Source organism: Urocitellus parryii, chromosome 9 (assembly GCF_045843805.1).
Source record: "Urocitellus parryii isolate mUroPar1 chromosome 9, mUroPar1.hap1, whole genome shotgun sequence".
NCBI classification, from domain to species: domain Eukaryota; kingdom Metazoa; phylum Chordata; class Mammalia; order Rodentia; family Sciuridae; genus Urocitellus; species Urocitellus parryii.
The window spans coordinates 113,183,582-113,206,296 of record NC_135539.1 but is presented as its reverse complement, the minus strand read 5'-3'; the positions used below and the strand labels follow the sequence as shown (position 1 = coordinate 113,206,296).

Below are 22,715 nucleotides of genomic sequence, written 5' to 3'. Positions count from 1 at the left end.
AGGAATACCTCTACCCAAAATGTAGTTCATCTGCAAAGAGTTTGACCCAATAATTTTTGTCTGCTTACTATTCCAATTTCAAAAAATATGTTTATACTTCTAATTCTTGATCTTTCAAATTTAGTTACTTTTAACAATTAATAAAGTATAAGACCATATCTCTTCCTACCAGCTCCTCACAATCTTACTTTGTGTATAGGTATTTATCAGTCTCATACGATTACCTTTTCTTTCTTTTTTTTTAACCACAAATAATTTTTAACACTCCAGTTCTTTCTTTCACAATTTTAAGTGGCATCACTGTATTTTGTAAGAAAAGAAATCATCATCCTTCTCCATTTCCCCATATTTTGTTACTGACCAGCCTAACTTGACTCTAGGCCTCAGCTCTTCTATTCTTCAGGCCATTCTTTACAAAACCACAAGTGATTTTTGCAAATCTAATCACATCACTCCTGTGATTAAAATTCTTCTAAGACATCTACTTTTTACTAAGGAGTCTTCATTCCTTACCTCCACCTGGATGGAAACATATAATCCAGATCTTGCCATTTTCTCCAATTTCTTCTCATATGTGTCCCATTTATTAACTGGGGCAGCTCTACCCTGGTTTGTTTATAATTTGTTAAGCATTTCAAAATTTATCTCTTTTTAGTTTTCTTTCTTTTTTTAAAGATTTTTTTCTCTAGTTGTTTCTTCCTCTAGAATATTTGTACTAGAGATTTTTGATGACTGGCTTTGCTTCATTTTTCAGATCTCTATTCAAATGCTGCTTGCTCAAAGCCATCCAGTTTTTACTAGTCGATTCCCAAATCTAGCTCATCTAATGTCGCAACACAGTTCCACCCCAAGTCCTTTCCTTTGGCCCTTGTTTCCTTCATATCTTGTTTTTTTTAATATTATTTTTTAGTTTTAGGTGGACACAATATCTTTATTTTGTCTTTATATGGTGTTGAGGATCAAACCCATTGCCTTGCGCATGCCAGGCGAGTGTGCTACCACTTGAGCCACATCCCCAGCCCCATATCTTAGTTTATAATTCAGTCTATCACTCTCAAAGTATAAGCTAACTGAAATTGAGGACTGACTCTGTTTGTATGGTAGAATAATTTTCAATAATATTTAATGTCTTCTCTCTTCAAATACATCTTTACTATTTTTGCTGTAATCCCCAATACATGGAATTTTTATTACCAACTTATGTCATAGCAAAAATAGTTCAAGTAATAATTCACCATATTGAGTTATAACAATAGTTAAGCATTTCTTATGTTAGGATGTTTATGTGCCTGAATCAACAAAAAAACTACAGGTTCAAGCTTAATTAAAAACATTCTCAAAAATGTCTAAGTAAGCGATAAGTTATTTTGCTCCAAATAATCAAATGATCAACATGTATGTACAAAATTTTCTTGAATTAAATTGGCAGTTTTTAAAGAAAATTGAGCAGAGACTTATTAAATAGGCAGCACAAAAATATTTTTCAAAGTGTGAAAATATTTTTTCATGTTTGATTTATCTTAAAACTTTTAAAAATTTCCATGTTATGCTTCCAATTACAGATTAATAAGTAAAGTCACTGTTCTTATATCCAAGTATTTATCTGGATTTAAACAACAAATGTTTCATCCTATGTATTTATAGTCATTTAATCATCATTTACCTTTGTTTTTTACTTTCAAATTTAAGAGAATGGTATTATTTTCTTTGTAGCTTTGAAATTTTTTATTGTTCCATTATGATTATAGATAATAGTGGGATTCAGAAAACTTTACTTAAATTTTTACTTTTTTTGTAGATTTGCTCTATTTTTCTAAAATCAATTTTTTGGAGAAAAAAAAGTAGAGTAGGAGGTACTTTTAAATAGGCTAATTCTTAAGGTAGATTATAGTACATATACTAAAAACCCAAACTACAGAATCAATTTAGAAAAAAGTAAAGCAAGTGAACAAAATGAAAATGGAAAAAAGCAGATATTTTGCATCAAATTTCTTTCCTATCTTCTCATGGATATTCATGAGTATACTTCATATGTATATATATGGTATGATCCAAATAGCTTCTAAAAATATTATTCAAATTAGAAGTATCATGAGAAGAAAGGTAATTGGGAAAAGTGGTGTAAAGAAAATATCAGTGGCAGTAAGGAAGTTTAAAAAAAAAACTCTAAAAAAGGAATAGAGTTTATGTTGCACTTAATAAGCTTTCAAAAAATAAAATTATATATTTTTTATATTTTAAGAGGTGATTGTGCAATTTCTGTGTAATTTTTTTTAATAGTGAAATAGTATGATGATTATTCCAGGCTGGGGCTGGAGTTATAGCTCAGTGGTGAAGTGATTGCCTTATGTGTGTGAGGCTCTGTGTTCAATCCTCAGCATCACATAGAAATAAATAAATAAAATAAAGGTATTGTGTCCATCTACAACTTAAAACAAATTATATATTAAAAAATTATTCCAGCATCATAAAAAGATAATGGAAAAACAGGTAACAACCATAAGAAACTGGGTAAAATAACAGGTATGCCATAATTAGGTTGAAGTACATTATTATCAGAAAACAGCTTGAGATTCCACTGAGATCAAATCTCTTGAAACATATAGTGTCTGAGTAGCTATTTCCTACTGCCCATCATTATTTCAGCATTAAAATAAATTGTTAGTATATATGGAATGAGTTTTCATGACGCTTGACTGGCTGCCACAAAAAGCAGCTTAGCCGCAGGGCAACGTTAAAATGAGACCCTGAGTACCCTGCAGTAGGAATAATTTAGCATCTGAGTAATTATCAGCAAATTTTGGGGATAAATATTAAAAGAGAAAGGAAGCCGGGCGCTGAATCCCAGAGGCTCATGAGGCTGAGGCAGGAGGATTATGAGTTCAAAACCAGCCTCAGCAAAAAGCAAGGTGCTAAGCAACTCAATGAGACCCTGTCTCTAAATAAAATATAAAAAAAGGTTGGGGATGTGGCTCAGTGGTTGAGTTCCCCAGAGTCCAATTCCTGGTACCAAAAAAAAAAAAAAAAAAAAAAAAAAAAAAGGAGAGAGAGAGAGAGAAACATATTGTACAAAATTCTATTGCTAGCAGCTGTGGAAGTTAAAAACTGATGGAGCAAATAGATACATGGAGACAGGTTTGTACATTTGATGTTCCTCCGTCTTTAATGTCTTCTTTGACTACCTTTTCTGGCTAACTCCTACTCAATCTTCAAAACCTATCTTGGGAAGCTGGGGTTGTAAGTTCAGCTGTATAGCACTCGTCTAGCGTGTGTGATGAACTGGGTTCAATCCTCAGCATCACATAAAAATAATAAATAAATAAATAAATGTCCATATGTGTGTGTGTGTGTGTGTGTGTGTGTGTGTGTGTGTATTTATATATATTCTAAATCCTATCCTGGATACCATAAATATCTTAACATACTTCTCTCTTTGTTCCATCTTTTAAAAACCAACTTCCCAACTGTACCCTACCCTATCCATATCTCCCAATTTATTTTCCTGCTTTACTTACATAGTCCTATAGTATCTTTTGTTTATATCTGTCATGATAGTTTATGATAAAATACAATGTATTACTATACTAAAATATTCATTTTTTGTTTATTTTTCCTCTAAGCTATCTCCTTTAGAAAATACTTGTCATACTGCCTAGTATTTAGAAGTCACAAAGTGATCACTGAATGAATGAATGAATGAATGAATGAATGAATGAAAAAAAGAAAATGAAACTATCTAGGAGATTTCCCATTTGATCTATAGGTTTTGGCCCATAGGAAAAGGGCATATTAGACAGCAGCAAATGTAAAAATACAAAAGACAATGAGGAAACAATGTTTAGTGCACCTAAAAGCTGTTCCATGAACCCAGAAACTTCAATTTGTGTAATTCCATTGTGCATCTGATCTATGTGTCCCAAGTCTGAATTTATGACACAGTTTTAAAGCAAGGAATCACTTTAATTTAGCTTAAAAAAGAAAAAAAAATTCAGGAACCTTTGAAGGAACATTCTATAATCACTTTACTATCTATTACATTTCCAGTTAACAAGGTTTATGAGAAAGTTGGCTTTCTAAGTTAAAATGTCAAAACAAATAAAAGTGCTCTGTCAAATCTTTATGTTCTTTTTCTTTTATTATTTCATGTTGGGTATTTTTTTCCCCATCTGTTCCATTACTTCATTTTCTCTGAGTTATTTTTTGCAATGCTTCTTTATATAATTTTAAGCAAAAGTGTAACACATTTTCCCAATTACCTCATGCCCTTTTTAGGGTCAAGGTTCTGAGATTTATTAAAGTTAAGAAATGGATAAAGTGCACTGAGTTAAAGTGCACTCAGTTAAAGTTAACTGAGCACAAGACAGATTGGTTGGCAGAATCTCAAAGACCTAGGCATGTGGGGGGATGGTATGGGGGGAGGAGGCATAACTGCAAAGAAGGAAAAAGTGGTAGACTGAAAAAAAACAGAGACTTAGTGGATAAAAACAGATCAATTTCAACTTTGGATCAAACCTTAGTAACCAAAGGCCAAAAATGAAAACTGTTTACTAATCTGTTTTTGAACTTACATGTAGAAACTTACTTCTCCCTTAGAATGATGTCAGTTTGCAATGTGTAAATATTTAGTTTCAGTTTAAAATTGTATGCAGGAAGGGCAGTATATGCTTTGCCAGAATATGCCTAAATTTACAGTGAACAAGACCTGCCTTAGTACACCTCTCACTTTCCCACCATCTCTGAGGATGGTGTCTGTACCCCTGGTCACTCTCATCCCTCTCCTCTACATGGGAGCACTTGGTGTTCGAGAATTACTCTGTCCTTTTCTTATTCTTGTTACCATCCATTTCTACCTTCCCCCACTAAAATGGTAATAACATTGCCAGGTTATAATAATTCACAGGAAATTATGGAGGATAATTAAAGTATTGATTCAGAGTGTCTGTCATTCCATGTAAACTACAGATTGGTTGAATTTATGACAACATCAACTTGCAAAGAATTTCAGAAGAGAAGATATTAAAGACAACTGAGATATTGCATGGGATTCCACTTTGTGTTCTAGTCATACAGGTAAAAACCCATATACCTATCTCTGATTATGTGGAGTTTGGGTGAATGGGGGATTTTATTTGTCACACCATTTGAGATAATATACTATCACTTTTTTTGGATAAGAAAATGACATATAACACTTATATGTTTATCTTTATCAAGAGTAATTTTATTGATGTGTATTTAGTTTTTATATGATATATAATTTTTTTTGACATTAGGGTTAACTCAAGTTTTAAAATATCTTACACCTGAAACCAGTAGAGTTGTTTCTACTACAACATGGATGTGCTATTGCTCAATTCACCACCAGGAACTGATATCACATTTAAACAACATTGAAGAAAAGTAAAATACAAGTGAAACAAGCCAGCTGGAATTGATTATGCAAATGAAGAATTTAAATCACTATTATTGAATAATCATGGATACTGTGCTGCACTCCATTTTAATAATATTTCAAATTTCACTTTGTAATCATTTAAACAGTTCAATTTAACTTGGCCTTAATTCTTTATTTTGAAAAATTAGTTATAAAAAATAAAATAAATCTTCTTTACATGTTAAATGATATCTACATAAAACTTCAGCAAACAGTATGTAATGTAAAACATTAAAAGTATTCCCATAAAATAAGAAAAGACAAAAATATTTATTTAAGGGAAAAGAAAGTTTGCTATGATTGGTAATATTCACATTCTTTTAGAACATTTGCAGATACAATAACACTTTATTTTCAAATTCAAATTATTGTATTTATATGTGCAAGAAAATTATATCTGCCTGGTTCTAAAAGTAGCCAAATTATGCTGTATACTTGTATGAATATACCACAATGAATCACTAATGAAAACATTAAATAAATAAATAAGCACATAAATACATAAAGTGTTTTTTTTAAGTCACTAGATATGGGTAAGGATATAACTCTGATAGAGAACTTTCCTTCCACTGCATGAAAGGCCTTAAGTTTAATTCCCAGTACTGAGGGGGGGAAAAAAGTTGCTGGATATTAGGTTTATGAGCTAAGAAGCAATAACATATTAGAGAATATAACTTAAAAAAAAAGGTTACAATAATCCAAAACATATTAACTTTTTAAAAAAAATTCCTAAAGAACATAACTGAAAAAAAATCTGCATTTATTTTCTAGATTGGAAAAACCTCAAAGGAGAATATTTCTGTAACATTTGCTAATACTCTTCAGGGGCTAGATACTATATTGTAGGCACTCAATCAAAATGTTTTAGATAAATAAAAAGTTGGGGAAATTATGAATGATATGTTATTCAATTGACATTGTAATGTTGCTCAAATACCTGTCACATAATCTAATTACCTATCATGAATTAGGAAAGCAAACTTCCTCTGAGGATAAAAATTTAATCTATTGGTAATTATAGGTAGAATTAAATTTAATTATAGGGGCTGGGGCTGTGTCTCAGTGGTAAGCACTTGCTTTGCATGGATGAGGCAATGGGTTCAATTCTCAGCACTACATAAAAATAAACAAATAAAGATATTGTGTCCATCTACAACTAAAAAGAATTTTAAAAAATTTAATTATAAATTCAGAATTTGTTTTACTATTATAAAAAAAAATCCTAGTACTCACAGTTACTAATCCAAAAGAGTTCTCACAGAGAATATGCCTTATAGAAAACCATAGGAAAAAAGAAACCAAATGAAAAAGTTAAATGTGACAAATATTGTATATTCAATTGTGTTTCAAACTGATATGGTCTTCTCATTCTAATAATACAAGTAATCCTTTTCTACAAAACTTTTAAGGCCATGGTAAAATGATTTGTAAATTATTATTTTTTAGGAAGAGTTAAAATGATATCTGAAATAAATCCAATCATTATTGATTTGAAGGCTTTCTTTGATTATGTATATGTACATATCTCTTACTACTTTCACATAAAGCATTTTGATGAAGCTTGTAAACAAAAAGAGTAGATTGTATCTTATGTTAATTACATGGGAAATGATCATACCAAATTAGTTTTCAGAAACACTTATTGAAACAGTTTCTTAAATTATACATGAAATAGAATTATGAATAGTCAAGTATGCCATTCAAATAAGGTAATTACATTTTTAAAAAATATTTATTTTAGTTGTAGATGAACACACAATATCTTTATTTGTTTTTATGTGGTGCTGAGGATTGAACCCAGTGCCTCACACATGAGAGGCAAGCACTTTACCACTGAGCTACAGCCCCAGCCCAAGTAATTACATTTTTAATGTATAAAATGTTAAAAGCCAAACACTGAGCTACAACTACTAATTAAATCACATTTTCTAGACTAAATTTTAATTATGTGAAAACAACATCAGCAAATGTTTCCTAAGACACTTATGAGGAAAAAGCTTTTTTGTTTTCATCTTACCTTCTGCTGTACAAACAGTCCACAATATCAACCAAATAATCTTTGCAGGCAATCTCATGTTTCGAATCTTTTAAGGGCACATTTATTAGCTGAGAGTGCTCACAGGGTCCAGTTCACCTCTGCTAAAAATCGCAATCAGTACAGGAAAGTACCTTCTAAAGGAAGTTGAAAGAGCTTGGGAAATAGGGATTACTAGATGCTCCACCCACCAGAAACTTTCGCAAAGCAAAGGAGGAGAAGAAAAAAAAAAAACCTACTAATCCTAGCATCACCAGAACTTGGTCAGGATTCTTACTGCACTCCCACTGAATGCTAATGCTGTGAACTTTCTTTGATTTGTTCTGGAAAAGGAAGGCATGTTCTCTATAGGAACAAGCTCAGGTCTCCTGGAATGTAGAAGCAGCAGTGGGTTATCACCTCCTGGGATTTCATAAACTCTCCAGTAATCCAACTCTGTTCAGTTCTATTGCATGTAAATCAAGGAACAGGAAGTAATGTAATAATGTCTTTTTAAAACCATTTACAGAACTTCAGTTGAGGCAGCGGTTTCTCAATCAACTCCCAGACAACATAAGCAAACAAGGTAGTCCTGTCTGATAAGGGGAGCTTGCTTTACCAGCAATTTGTGAAATCAGTCTTTAAAGACTTTTTAATATGCATGCGTGAAGCAACTGGTTCACTCTGACATAAATGAGTTTAATCATTCAAGAAAAATTGAAATGTTGTTTTTTAAAAACCTTGATAGTGAAGTGTAATGTGCATAAAGAGAATAAGAGCAAATGATTTGCTGAATATTAATGTGAAAACACAAAACCGCCATCAAGGTCAAATCACTGAACTTCACTATCTCCCGAAAACTTCAATACTGCCTTTCAGTCAGTGCCCCTTGCCCTCTGTCCTCCTGGTCCTCCATGTGGGATGAACACTATCAGGATCTCTAAGAACATGGGATATATTTACCTGGTTTTAGTACTTTATATAAACGGAAAATAAGCTATTTGCTCTTGTGTTTAGTCTTTCACAATGTTTGGGATAGTCAACTACATTTTTGGATATAGATACAGATTATTAATTCTATACAATATCCATTGTTTGAAATATTCACCATTTTTAATTTATCGGTATGTTTGTTAATGGGTCTGTGGCTAGATTCTAGTTTGGAGCTAACACAAATAGTGTTGTTATGAACATTAAATTATGTGGGTTTTGGTAAAATTGTGTCCACATTTCCAGAGAGTACCTAGTTAGGAGTGGACCATTAGGCCACAACTTATGTTTAGGTGTGGTAGATAATATCAGACAGTTTTCCAAACTGGTTATACCAACTGGCATTACCTTCATTCAATCTTTGTAATTTTAGCCTTTTTAGTGACCATAAAGCAACAATTCTCTATGATTTTAACATAGAACAACTTCTAGGAATACTTCTACTATGCCTGAGCCAAATCAGTTGATGTTATGATGCATAGATATAAATAAGGTCTAAAGATGTAGAATATATGAATATTCCAAATTGCCTGGCACAAGGTATTTATGGGTATTGAAGGATGAATATGATTTTTTAAATCTCACTGGATTTTAAAATTTTAAGAGGATTTTAAGAGGATCATTCATTTTAATTGATTCCTAGTAAGAATGGAAGTTTATTCCTGTCATGAATAACATATTGGTATCAATGAAGTTACCATAAACTCATGTCTTCAAAATGAGAACATTGACAACAAACTAGTTTAAATGTCTCAAAATCCAAGGGAATTACATTAACCATATCACAAGAACTCTTTCAAAGCCCTAAAATTTTGCTATCCATTATATCAAGGACACTTGCCAGAATTTTTTTCTAAAATTTGACAACAATCCTAAAAATTTATTGACATTGTAAATCATGAGTGGTTAATCTGTAGTGATTTTTACAATATTACAATAAAAAGTAACAAAATTTTAATGAAACATGCTAGAGGAAAGTCTGGATAATTTTTTTATTTTATCTACATTGAAAAATTTGTAAAATTGGGTTATATGAAGAAATGCTTGGGCATTCAGTCAATCAATATAAAAATTAAAAGTATCATAGAATTTATTGTATAATTAAAATGCATATCATGTTTCCTATTTTTATAATGTCTTTTCTGTTTGTCAACTCTTTAATACAAATATTTATTTTCATACCTATTTTTGTCCAAATTGTAGTCTTAGGAGGTCTTTCCAAATTGTATATTGCATATAAAAATCTCCTGATCTTCCCCAATTACAGCATAGTACTAAAAGTAACAGATACTTTGAAATTTTCAGTACGTAAGACTCTTTATAAAAAGTCCTAAAGACATATTTTGAAGGAAAATATTCTATGCCTCTGGTGCCTCCTGAAACTAATCACTACATAGAAATATTTTTTCTATTAGTTTGAGATGGGCAATTGGTAGCTCTCACTTCTGAATTAGTGTCCATAATGACAGTGTCAAACCACTTATTACGATTTAAATATAAATTAACTACAATAACATTTAATGAAAAATCCAGTTTTTTACTTCTTGCCAACATTGAACATAGGGACTAGGTTCACCATTCTACTTGAGACAACTAAAAACCACTGAAAAACTGACAAAATATGTATTTTGGATGCAAACCCTTTTACAAATGGTTGGCAAACATTTTCTTCCATATGCAAAATAACCATACAAGAGACACAAATACTTTTTTCTTTAGAGTCACTGTGAAGGCTTCTCTGACCTTAAGGGTCAGCAGGAAGAGATACAGAGCACACACACTGACCACTTTTATTGAGGAGAATTTATTCAAATGAGGCAAGGATTCAGGTTTCAGGGGGCTGAGTCTATCTTCATGATGTCCACTGTCAGCAGGTTGACTGACATCTAGGTAGGCTACACCCAAGGGCACAGTAAAGAGAAGGAGACACACACAAAGCACTTCCATGGACCATTCTATCCTAAACAGGGCAAGGGGTAATATTACAAAGGAACAGGTGAGCATAGCTCCACCCATGGGGCTATAGGAAGACAGATGGGAAGACACAGTCACTGGAACCCTAGAAGAGCAGGGCAGTCTAGCAGCATGTGTGCCTGATGCTGCATCGCCCAGCAGGGGAGTTAACTCAGTCACTTGTGAGGTTAGTCTCCCACACATGTCAGCAAGAGACAATTTCACTTCTTCCTTTCCAATAGGGATGCCTTTTATTTCTTTCTTGCTCCATCAAGACCCTCCATCACTATGTAGAAAACAAATGGTGCAAATTAATGTGCTTTTCTTTGTCACTGCTCTTGGAGAAAAAGTTTTCAACTTTTCCTCAATTTAGCATGGTGCAAACTGTAAGTTTGTCCCATAAATTCCTTCTATTCCTAATGTATTAAAAGATTTTATTATGAAAGAATAATGAATTTTGTCAAAAACTTTCTGCCTCTTTTAAGATGTTAATGTAATATTTTGGCCTTTATTTGATTAATGTGATATATCACATTCTTGTTTTGCATGTACTATACCATCCTTGATTCCCATGATTAACCATACATAATCATGGTGAATAATTTTTTTAATGTGTTGTTGAATTCAGTTTGGTAGTATTTCACTGAAGATTTACATAGATGTATATATGTTCATCAGTGATTCTGGCATATGATCTTAGAGTTTCTGTATGGTTTTAGTATCAGGGTCATGTTGGCCTTGGAAAATGACTTTTTAAATTCTCCTTTTCTTCAATTGCTTGGAGTTTGAGAAGAATTAGTATTCTTCTTTAGACACTTAGTAAAATTCAGCTGTGAATCCATCAGAATTTTTTTTTAGTGGGATACTTTTTAAATTATTGATTCCATCTCCTAGTCACTTCTGATCTATTCAGATTTTCCTTAATGATTCAGTTTTGGTAGGTTGTGTGTGTTTGGAGATATAACCATGGCTTAGGTTATCCAAACTGTTGGATATGTAATTGCACTTATAACCTCCTATAACCTTTTATATTTCTCTGTAATCAGTTGTAATTCCCCCTTTTCATATCTGACTTTGAAGAAAACTTGAGTCTTTTCTGTTTCACTGCCTGGTTAATCATTGTTAATTGTTTATCTTTTTATAATCTTTCTATTGTTTTACATATCTATTGTCATTTATTCCACACTTTTTAAATTAAATTATTTGTTTTAATTTGTTATACTAATGACAAAATGCAAGGCATTTCATATTAAACATAGATTACAGTTTTTTAAGTCACTGTCCACAAAGTATTTTTACATCATTTTTGTCTTTATACATATACTTAGGGTAAGGATGTCTAGCTCATTCCACCATCATTCCTACCTCCTTGCCCCCTTCTTTCCCCTCCCTCTTCTTTGCCCTATCTAAAGGTCCTCCATTCCTCCCATACTCCCCACCCTATTGCCAAAATGAGTCAGCATCCTCATATCAAAGAAAACATCCTGCCTTTGGTTTTCTGGGATTGGCTTACTTTAGTTAGCATTATATTCTCTAACTCCATCCATTTACCTGCAAATGCCATGATTTTATTCTCTTTTATTGCTGAATAATATACCATTGTGTATATATGCCACTTTTTTATCCATTCATCTATTGAAGGGCATCTGGGTTGGTTCCACAATTTATCTATTGTGAATTCTGCTGCTATAAACATTGATGTGGATGTGTCCCTGTAGTATGCTTTTTTAAAGTCCTTTGGGTATAGACTGAGGAGAGGAATAGCTGGGTCAAATGGTGGTTCCATTCCCAGTTTTACAAGTATTTCCCACACTGCTTTCCATATTGGCTCAATAAATTTGCAGTCCCATCAGCAATGTATGAGTGTGCCTTTCTTCCCACATCCTTGCCAACATTTATTGTTGTTTGTATTCTTAATAGCTGCCATTCTGACTGGAGAATGTGAGATGAAATCTTAGAGTACTTTTGATTTGCATTTCTCTAATTGCTAGAGATGTTAAACATTTTTTCATATGTTTGTTGATGGATTGTATATCCTCTTCTGAGACATGTCTGTTCAGTTCCTTGCCCCATTTATTGGCTGGGTTACTTGTTTTTTCAGTGTTAAGGTTTTTGAGTGCTTTATATATCCTAGAGATTAGTGCTCTTTCTGATGTGCTTGTGGTAAAGATTTGCTCCCATTCTGAAGGCTCTCTATTCACCTCACTGATTGTTTCTTATTCTGGGAAGAAGCTCTTTAGTTTGAATCCATCTCATTTATTGATTCTAGATATTAATTCTTGTGCTATAGGAGTTTTATTAAAGAAGTTAGCACCTAATCCGACATCATGGAGATTTGGACCTACTTTTTCTTCCATTAGGCACAAAGTCTCTGGTTTATTTCTAGTTCCTTGATCCACTTTGAGTTGAGTTTTGTGCATGGTGAGAGAAAGAGGTTTAATTTCATTTTGTTGCATATGGATTTACAGTTTTCCCCACACCATTTGTTGAAGAGGCTATCTTTTCTCCAATGTAATTTTTGACACCTTTGTCTAATAAAAATTTACTGTAGTTATGTGGGTTAGTCTCTGTTTCCTCTATTCTGTACCATTGGTCTACAGGTTGTTTTTGATGCCAATACCATGCTGTTTTTGTTACTATTGCTCTGTAGTACACTTAAGGACTGGAATTGTAATGCCACCAGCTTCACTCTTCTTGCTAAGGATTGCTTTGGCTGTTCTGGGTCTCTTATTTTTCCAGATGAATTTCATGATTGCTTTTTCTATTTCTATGAGGAATGTCGTTGGGATTTTGATTGGGATTGCATTGAATCTATGTAGTGTGCTTTTGATAGTATGGTTATTTTGACAATATTAATTTTGCCTATGCAAGAACAAAGTAGGTCTTTCCATCTTCTAAGGTCTTCTTTAATTTCTTTCTTTAGCATTTTGTAGTTTACATTGTAAAAGTCTTTCACCTCTTTTGTTAAGTATATTCCGAAGTATTTTATTTTATTGAGGCTATTTCAAATGGATGTTTTTCCTAGTTTCTGTTTCAGAGGATTTGTCACTGATGTACAGAAATGCCTTTGATTTATGGGTGTTGATTTTATATCCAGCTACTTTGCTGAATTCATTTATTAGTTCTAGGAGATTTCTTGTGTAATGTTTTGGGTCTTCTAGTTATAGAATCATATTGTCTGCAAATAGTCATAATTTGAGTTCTTTTTTTCCTATATATCCCTTTAACTTCTTTTATCTGTCTGATTGCTCTGGCTAGAGTTTCGAGAAATAAGTTAAGTAGACGTCGTGACAGAGAGGATTCCTGTCTTGTTCCAGTTTTTAGAGGGAATGCTTTCAATTTTTCTCCATTTAGCATGATGTTGGCCTGGAGCTTAATATAGATAGCCTTTACAATGGTGAGGTATGTTCCTGATATCCCTAGTTTTTCTAGTGTTTTGAACATAAAGGGATACTGTATTTTATCAAATGTTTCTCTGCATTTGTCTCCTTCCTTATACTAAGTTTGGACTCTGTCTTTTTTCCCCCTAGTTTCTTGAGGTGAAATATAAGATTCTGAGCTCTTTAAAAAAATACAGGCATATTTTGCCATGATCTTCCCTCTTAGAACCACTTTTGCTATACAACAAAAGTTGAGACAAAAAAGAAACACAAAAAGGTAATATGCCAAAGTATTTTTTTAAAATTTCTCTAACTCATAATTATTTCTGAGAATGTTTTATTTCCACATATATGTGAATTTTCAATGATTTTTCTTGTTATTGATGTCTAGCCTCATGCCATTTTCTTTTTAAAAGATAACTGTTATATTTTAAATCCTCTTAATATTTGTTTTGTGACCTAAAATATGATCTATCCTAGAGAATGTTTTTAATGTACTTGAGAATAAAGTGAATTCTGTTGCTTTGGATGTAATTTTTGGCACTTGGCAGTTAGACCTATTTGAGCTGCAAAGGAATTCAAGTCCAATTTTCTCCTTATTTGTTTTCTGTCCAGATAACACATTCATTATTGAGAGTGGGATCTTGATATTCTCTACTATTACATTCTTACAGTTTATCTCTCCATTCTGGTCATTCAATAATTGCATTATATACTTAGGTGCTCAGATCTTAGGTGGGTGTATGCTTACAATTGTTATATCCTCTTGATGAATTGACCCCTTAACCATAAATAATGTTCTTCATCTTTTTGACAGTCTATTTTATACCATATGAATACTCCCTGTATCCTTTGGTTTTCATTGGTATGGAATACCTATTTTCATTCCTTTACTTTCAATCTATATGTACTCTTAAATGTGAAGTGTCTTGTATAAGGCATACAGTTGTGTCCCTTTTCTTATCCATTAAGCCACTCTATGTTTGTGATTGTAGAATTTAATCCTCTTACATTCGAGGTAATTATTAATTGATGAGGACTTGCTGCTACCATTCTAACTTTGTTTTCTGGTTGTTTTGTAGATCATTTGTTTTTGCCTTCTTCTCTTGGTGTCCTCTTTTGTAGGTTGATGATAGTAGTATGTTTTGAATTCTTTCCTTCCAGGTTTTTGAAACTATTGGGTAACACAACAATTACATAAAACATACTTACACAGGCTATTTTAAGCTTGTAAGAACTTCACTTTAATCACATGCAAGAACACTATATTTTTGTCCATACCTCACCTCCCTCCCCGAACACATTATATGGTTTTGATGTCAGAAGTTACACCTGTTTGTATACTTTAACATTTATTGTAGTGATGGTTGCTCTCAATAGTTTTGACTTTTAACATTTATGTTAGAGATGAAATTAGCTCTACACAACACCATTACATTACTGGAGGGTTATGAACATGGATACACATTAAATAATAAATATAAGAATACCATCCAGCTTTGTACTTCATATGTTTTAAGTTAATAATTATCAGCCTTTTGTTTAAACTTCAAAATCTTGCTTAATAATTCCTGCATGACAAGACTCATGATGATGAAATTTCCTAGCTTTTGTTTTCCTCAGAAAGTTATTTCTCTCTCAAGCTCTTTCAAAGTGCAGAAAACAAAGCACTGTCAACTTAGAATTCTATATTCAGTTAAAAAATAGTGTATAAAAATAAACTTTAAAGACTTTTTAGATATACAAAAGCTGAAGGAATTCATTTGAGCACTAGATCCACACTATAAAAACTGATACAGAAAGAATTCAGGCAGAAGAAAAATGATACTACTCAAAAATATAGAACTACTCCAAGCAACACAGAGCATTGAAAATGGAAATTGTTGCTACATTGCTTACTGTATGCTAATGAGACATCAATAAAAAATTTTAAATGTCTTAAAATCAATTCTTCTGTTTCACCAGTCACATCAAGGACCCTATGTATAAAAATAGATAGGGATTATTATAATAAACAGCACAAATATAGAGCATGCCCATCATTCCTCAAGTTTGATATGATGAGCTAACTGATATGATGGTCTAAAATCAGTGGCCCTTGTGCCCAGAAAGGGATAGAAAATAGAGCATCATATTCTATATGCTGATCCTAATATATATTCAAAAGTGTAGGATATTAAACATCATAAATTATTAATAATAAAACTAGTAGTTACCTCTGATGGGTAAACCAATTTGACTCACTTCTTGAGCATCAAAGATATAAGTGGTATTATTTACATATAAAGATTCTGTCATTTATTATTCAATTTGTTTTCTAGTTGCCATGCTTTGGGCTTTCTGTCTATACCTGGACACAGCCAACTTTGGGAACAATGTTCATACAAATTAATGCACAGTATGAATTAAAGCTGCAAAAGCAAAAGAATCATGTCCATTATCCTTTAAGCTCATTATCCTTTCTGTAATTCAGTGAACAACTTGTCATTTTCTGATTTTAGGCCAAATATTCTTCCACTTACTGACTCAGATGATCATCTTCCCCTTATGATAAAAAGAGCTTATAATATCATCAATTTCTTTGTTGCCTTCCTCTTAGTAGTAGGATAACTACTCCCTAGTTCTCCTTTTTTGATCACAAGAAAAATAATATCCAATACACACACAATATCAGCATGGCCTAAGATAGAGGTCATCTTTCTGATTTATTTTAGGGTAACTCTTTCATTCATTGAACATTCTTGAATTCTCTTTTCTGCTCATTAGAAGACTATGTTTTTACTTATTTCCAAGTGGACACACTACAAACACCATCCAATTGCACAGAGGTGAAGAATAATGACTTTGGATTTTCTTTCATTCTTGTTAAGAAATGAAAACATACAATGTCTCCAGTCATATTTATTGCACTTATTTAATCAGCTCCATTTCTAAGACTAGATTGGTAGCTCTTCAAATAATTTGACCATCTGAAGGAAAAAAATATTATTTTCCTAATAACTTTCCCCGTTGTGCTGGATTTTATGCAAAAAGTTTCACAAAACTTCAGAGAAAATTGGTCCCCTACCTTTCCCTATACTAGGTTCTGCTTCTAGTACCTCTTCCCTGGCTGAGTGAGGCATTTATCCCAGTGCACAACATTCTGCAGAATGGCACAGTTTTCAATCTTTAAAACCTTGTAAGATAGTTTTATAATTCCCCTTCTCTGCACAGAGAAGCTGATATGCAGAGAGGTTTAAGTGATTGCTTAAATCAGCAGGGAACTTGAGATCTTAACCAGGCTCTCTGATTCCACAGTTGAACATTTAAACATTAGGCTTACCACCTTTCAGACTCCAAGCATGTATTATTCTCAAATAAGAAGACACTCTTAAAGCTGGTCTTTTCCATTCTCTAATGAAAACTCATTGAGACACAATTTTGTACTTGTGTAATGATACTATTTTATTAGAATATAATTACATACTGTATGTTATTCACAAGAATACACATTATTTAATGAATTGTGTACAGCAACATATCTGATAGAAGTAAACATTTAATGGGAAAAACCAAATGCCTTTCCATGATGTGTAATTACATAGTGACTGAAAGTAAAATTGTTGACTATTGAGTTTTGGTAACCACTTATGTTAGTTTATATGTCATTGTTCAAATGAAATTGAAATTCAAAATAATTCCTTAAAATTCACATCCATTTGGGCTGGGGTTGTAGCTTACTGGTTGAGTACTTGCCTCGCATGTGTGAGGCACTGGGTTCAATCCTCAGCCTCCACATTAAAAAATAAATAAATAAAACAAAGATATTGTGTCCATCTACCACCTTTCAGACTCCAAGCATTGTCCATCTACAACTAATTTTTTTTTAATTCCCATCCATTTAAATTTTAACATGTATTCTTTTAGTTGTATTTTCTCCTATGAATAAAGAAAAATCTATCCATCTTTCTCTAATTAATTTTTAAATCAATAAGCAAAAAATACAGGTACATGTCACACTGGGTACATGACCAGGAGATTAGATGTAAATTGTATCAATATGGCATTGAAATGGTTACTTTTAGTTCCATTGTTACAGTATTCATTCTATTAAGGATCCTATTTATTTATTAATAGTTAAGCATCACTGTGGGAGACCAACCTTGCACGTGACTGAGTCACACTCCTAGGCTGGTGCTGAGGCATTCAGTCACAAAAATGTGACAGAGCTTTCCCTACCCTTCTTGGGTTCGAGGGTCAGTGTCTAGTTCATGGGTGTGTCTTGCTACAGCCCCATAGGTGAAGCTATGCTCACCTGTTCCTTTGTAATATTACCCCTTGCCCTGTTTAGGATAGAATCTTCCTTGGAAGTGCCTTGTGTGTGTCCCCTTCTCTTACTGTGCCCTTGGGTGTGGCCTACGCAGATGTCAGTCAACCTGCTGACAGTGGACATCATGAAGATAGACTCAGCTCCCTGAAACCTGACCCCTTGCCTCATTGGAATAGCTTCTCCTCAATAAAAAGGGTCAGCCCATGCTCTTGCTCTCTCTCTTCCTGCGTACCCTTAAGGTCAGAGGAGCAGTCACAGTGACCCCAATGAAAAAGGTATTTGTGTCTCTTGCATGGTTATTTTGTGCAGCCCAGTTAGCCCAGTTCAACTGGAGTAACCCCTGAGCCTTTTAATCATGAGAACAGAAATCCAGCACATCATGCTAGTAATAATATCCCTATTAAATATACAAGCAATTCAACAAAAAGTCTTCTGAAACTATATTAGATAGTCTAAGGGAATTAAAATTATTCACATATTCATTCTCAAAAACAATTTTAAAATATTTTGCAAAAATTTAATTTTATAGAAATGTTGTTGTTTGAGAATAAACCCACACCATAGTTTCAATAAACTAAAGGAGCAAACTTTTAACTACCTGGGAACTTTCTTAATAGTGTAGAGATTTCCTTTTTCTCTGTAATATATTTCCAAAATGTACATGTCTTAGGTAACTTGTCTATCCCCTAATGGATAGTCATTGAAATTGTTCCAACTTCTTGTTACCTCAAAATGATGCAATACATTCCTTTTCACATGTGTCTTAATGGATGACTATTAAGATATTTCTAGGTACATTTTTGGAGCTGTATTCCTGGCCCAAATAGTTTATATACAGCAAATATGATTTTATACTAATAGATTTTTCTCCAAAGTGGCTAAATCTGTCTATATTCCTACATATTAGGCAAAATTTTTTATAATCTATAAGAATATAATATATATTAGAATACAGTTTCTAAAGAAAGGATATTGTGTGTATATCCTTATATATCACTAATGTTTTAATTTTTATATCTCTAGTTACTAATGTGTATAAGTATTTTTCTATACTTCATATATTTGTTAGCCATTTTTGTTTCCTTTTCTGCCAAATTTCTATTCATATTCTTTTCTGGTTTTTTTTTTGTGAGAAATCATAACTTTTGACTGTTAGTGTGGTTGATATTCAGAAATTTATCATGGGGTATATTGCTTATACATTCTAAATTAGTCCCTTGTTGATTTTAGATATTGTAAATATCAGCTTTTCTCAATGTGTCATTGATCTGTTAACTTTAACTGGGTGTCCTTTGTTCAGAAAAGCTATTGATTTTGTAAGTTTACCTTGGCCAAATAATCTTGATGGACTCTCTTATCAATGTTGAGAGTTGTCTATTGATTCAACTCCTCTAGTATTTTTCTTAGTTAGGGTTAACAGTAATTGGAATTGTGAAAGTTTATTCACATGAAGTGCAATTCCAATTACTGTTAATGGATGATTCTCACCTGTACTTTTAAAAGAGTAGGCCATTTATTTAATTAAGACCATTCTCATTTTTGAAAGTCAGGTCAATGGTTTCAACTTCAGTAATTTTAAGTATATCTCTCAGGTTTTATAGGCAGCATTTAAAAGTAATGCAAGTAAGTCCATTAGGATTAAACCATAAAAGGATTTGAACAAAGAGTACAAGTCAATTAACAACTTAAGAGGTATTTGTAAAATAGGGAAAATATTTGAATAGCTTTTGAAGTATGTGCAATTTTACTTATTATAGGCTGCAAAATATATTACTGTATGCAGTAAAATTAAGGGAAGGGGTTTTCCATTGGCATATGGGACAAACTTTATCTCTCAAAATAAATTATATATTGTTTTGCATAGTAGCCATTTATCATGGATTATTTTTTCTAAGTTTGCAAGTTCAGGTTAATAAATATGCTTTTAAGATATTTTGAGTGCCATTAAAATGAATAAACTTTTTTTCCCTTTTTTACTATTTAGTTGTATAATGGAATTACCCTCACATATGCAATATCTGTAAAAATGATTTAACATTTATTTTTCTAAAAATAATCTAGATAATTGTGTGCATTTAACACTGTCAGTTATACTAAATCGATTTTTGTGAATAAAGCAATAAAATTAGCAACTGACGTAGATATTGGTGCCAAAGACCCTTTAAATATATACAATGCAATTCAAAAAATTCAGAGAAAAATATAATGATGATTACTGTTTTTCAGTAGTTACCAATATTTGACATTCATATTTTATATAAAAACAGGATCCTTTCCTTTTGATCAACTCATAAAAAATTGAAATGTAGGTTTTCAAGTTACTTAGAATTTATTTAAAAAGTTTGTGTTCATTTAACCACTCTCATATATCCACTTTCTGTATTTAGATATATATTAGTAATACCTGAGAATCTTGCACTTTCAACTCTGAAAATACGTCTACATGTAATAAGACTTGGATTGGGGAGTTTAGAGTATAATAATATAAATTTCTACTTAAGATTGGTAACAGCACTTTCCAATAAGTAGTCACTTGTAGCTTCAAATGGGTGTTGAGGATGGATGCAAAACATAGTGATATCCAAGGAAATTATTTCACTAACTTAATTCTACCAAAATTTTAAAATACTTTTTTTCTTCTCTATTATTAATATAAACTTCTTAACATCAACTTCTGCAGAAATAGAATTAAAAGAAAGTATAAAATACCTCAATGAGTTACAATAATCAAAGGCATTAACCAGAGATTGTGACCAGGGACAATAACCATAGACATTAAGCAAATACCATGATTAAGGACAGTAATCAGAGTCATTAGCTAGGTACAGTGACCAGGTACAGAAACAGAATTCAGACATTTTGGTCAAGTATAGTACACAGAACAATACCATGATGAGTCATTAGCCATATACTGTGACAAGATACAATAATCAGAGACATTACTTAGATAACATGACCAAGCATCACAACTAGAAACATTAACCAGATTCAATAACCATGACAGAGATAATATGGAGACACATTGCCCAGGTACACTAAACAGAGACAATACCCAGATACCATGCCCCCCATCCAGAGACACTAGCCAAGTATCTTGTCCAGGCATTGTAACCAGATACATCAGCCAGATACTATGACCAGGTTGAGTAACCAGAGATAATATTCAGATACCATGGCCCAGCACAATAACCAAAGGCATAAGCCTAATATTGTGACCAGATACTGTAAACAGACACTTCACCCTAATACCAGATACAGGTGCTCTAAATAGACACGACAACCTGATGCTCTAACATGGTAAAGTAGATGAAGATTCTGTGGCCAGGAACAGTAAGAAGAGACAATAACTCACACCTCCACCTGTTACAATAAGAAGAGGCATTCGCCAGATACCATGGCCAGGTACAGTAACTAGTGATGATAACTAGATTACATGTAGAGTTACAATAGGCAGAAATTTAATAAGATGCCATGAATAGATATATTATCCAGAGACATTAGCAAAATACTGTGACCAGGTTCAATAACTGAGACTTTAGGAAGACATGAAGAACCAGTAAACAGTAATTACCCAGACAGTGTATCCAAGTAGAGTAACCAGTGTCATTAGCCAGACACCATGAAAAGGTCCAGCCGACAGAGACATTAGCCGGATATCATGACCAGGTATAGTAATCTGAAACATTAGCAAGGTATGGTGACCAGATATAGTAACTAGAGACAGAAACTGTTACTGGGTACAGTAAACAGATTCTGTCAGTAGGAACAGTAAGTAGAGACAATACCTCGTACCTCAACCTGTTACAATAAGCAGAGTCATTAACCAGAAACATTAGCTAGAACCTTTGACCAGGCACAGTAAACACAGACAGATACAGTATACAGATACAATGTACAGCTACTGTCACCAGAGATGTTGGCCAGATACCATAACCAGGTATAGTATGCAGAGAAATGGGTCAGACATCTTGAATAAGTACAGCATATGGAAAAATATCTAGTTACTATGATTAGACACACACACCAGACATTAATCATATACTTTGACAAGATATACTAACTAGAGACATTACCCAGAGCCATGACTGGGTAGAAGAATAACAGGAGATATAAGCCAGACACTGTGGTCAGATACAGTAACCAGAGAAAATATTCAAATACTATGACTTGGGTACAGTAATCAAGAGACATTTCTCAGACATTGTGATCAGTTATAGTAACCAGAGACATTAGTTAGATACAGTGGCCCAGGTACTATAACCAGAGAAATTAGAAACTTACCATGACCAGGTACAGGAAGCAGAAAAATTAGCTAGTTACCATAACCAGGTTCAATAACAAAAGATATGAGCCAAAAACCATGACCAGGTTCAATAAACAGAGGGAGAAAAAAATAGATATTGTGACCAGTCACAATAAGCAGAGTCATTAGGCAAATACCATGACTAGGTATAGTAACCAGAGTCATACCACATATAAGATGACCAGATACAGGAACCAAAGACATTAGCCAGATACAGCAAAAGTATAGAAATCAGAGCCATTAGCAACTCCTGTGAGAGGTATGGTAACCAGAAACTATTTAGCCAGATTCAATGACCAAGTATATAAACCGCTGTGACCAGGTACATGAAC

At 32.9% G+C, this 22,715-nt stretch overlaps 1 protein-coding gene across 2 annotated transcripts in view; it reads right to left on the bottom strand.

Annotated features, from left to right (window-relative positions):
* LOC113177812 (complement factor H-like) overlaps positions 1-7,563 on the bottom strand; it is a 73,183-nt gene extending 65,620 nt beyond the window's left edge. For both annotated transcript variants that reach the window (XM_077802486.1, XM_077802487.1), the window contains exon 1: positions 7,452-7,563. In XM_077802486.1, the coding sequence (XP_077658612.1) occupies positions 7,452-7,509 (58 nt within the window). In that variant the 5' untranslated portion in view covers positions 7,510-7,563. The remainder of the gene's footprint in view (positions 1-7,451) is intronic.
* Between the last annotated feature and the right edge of the window lie 15,152 nt (positions 7,564-22,715).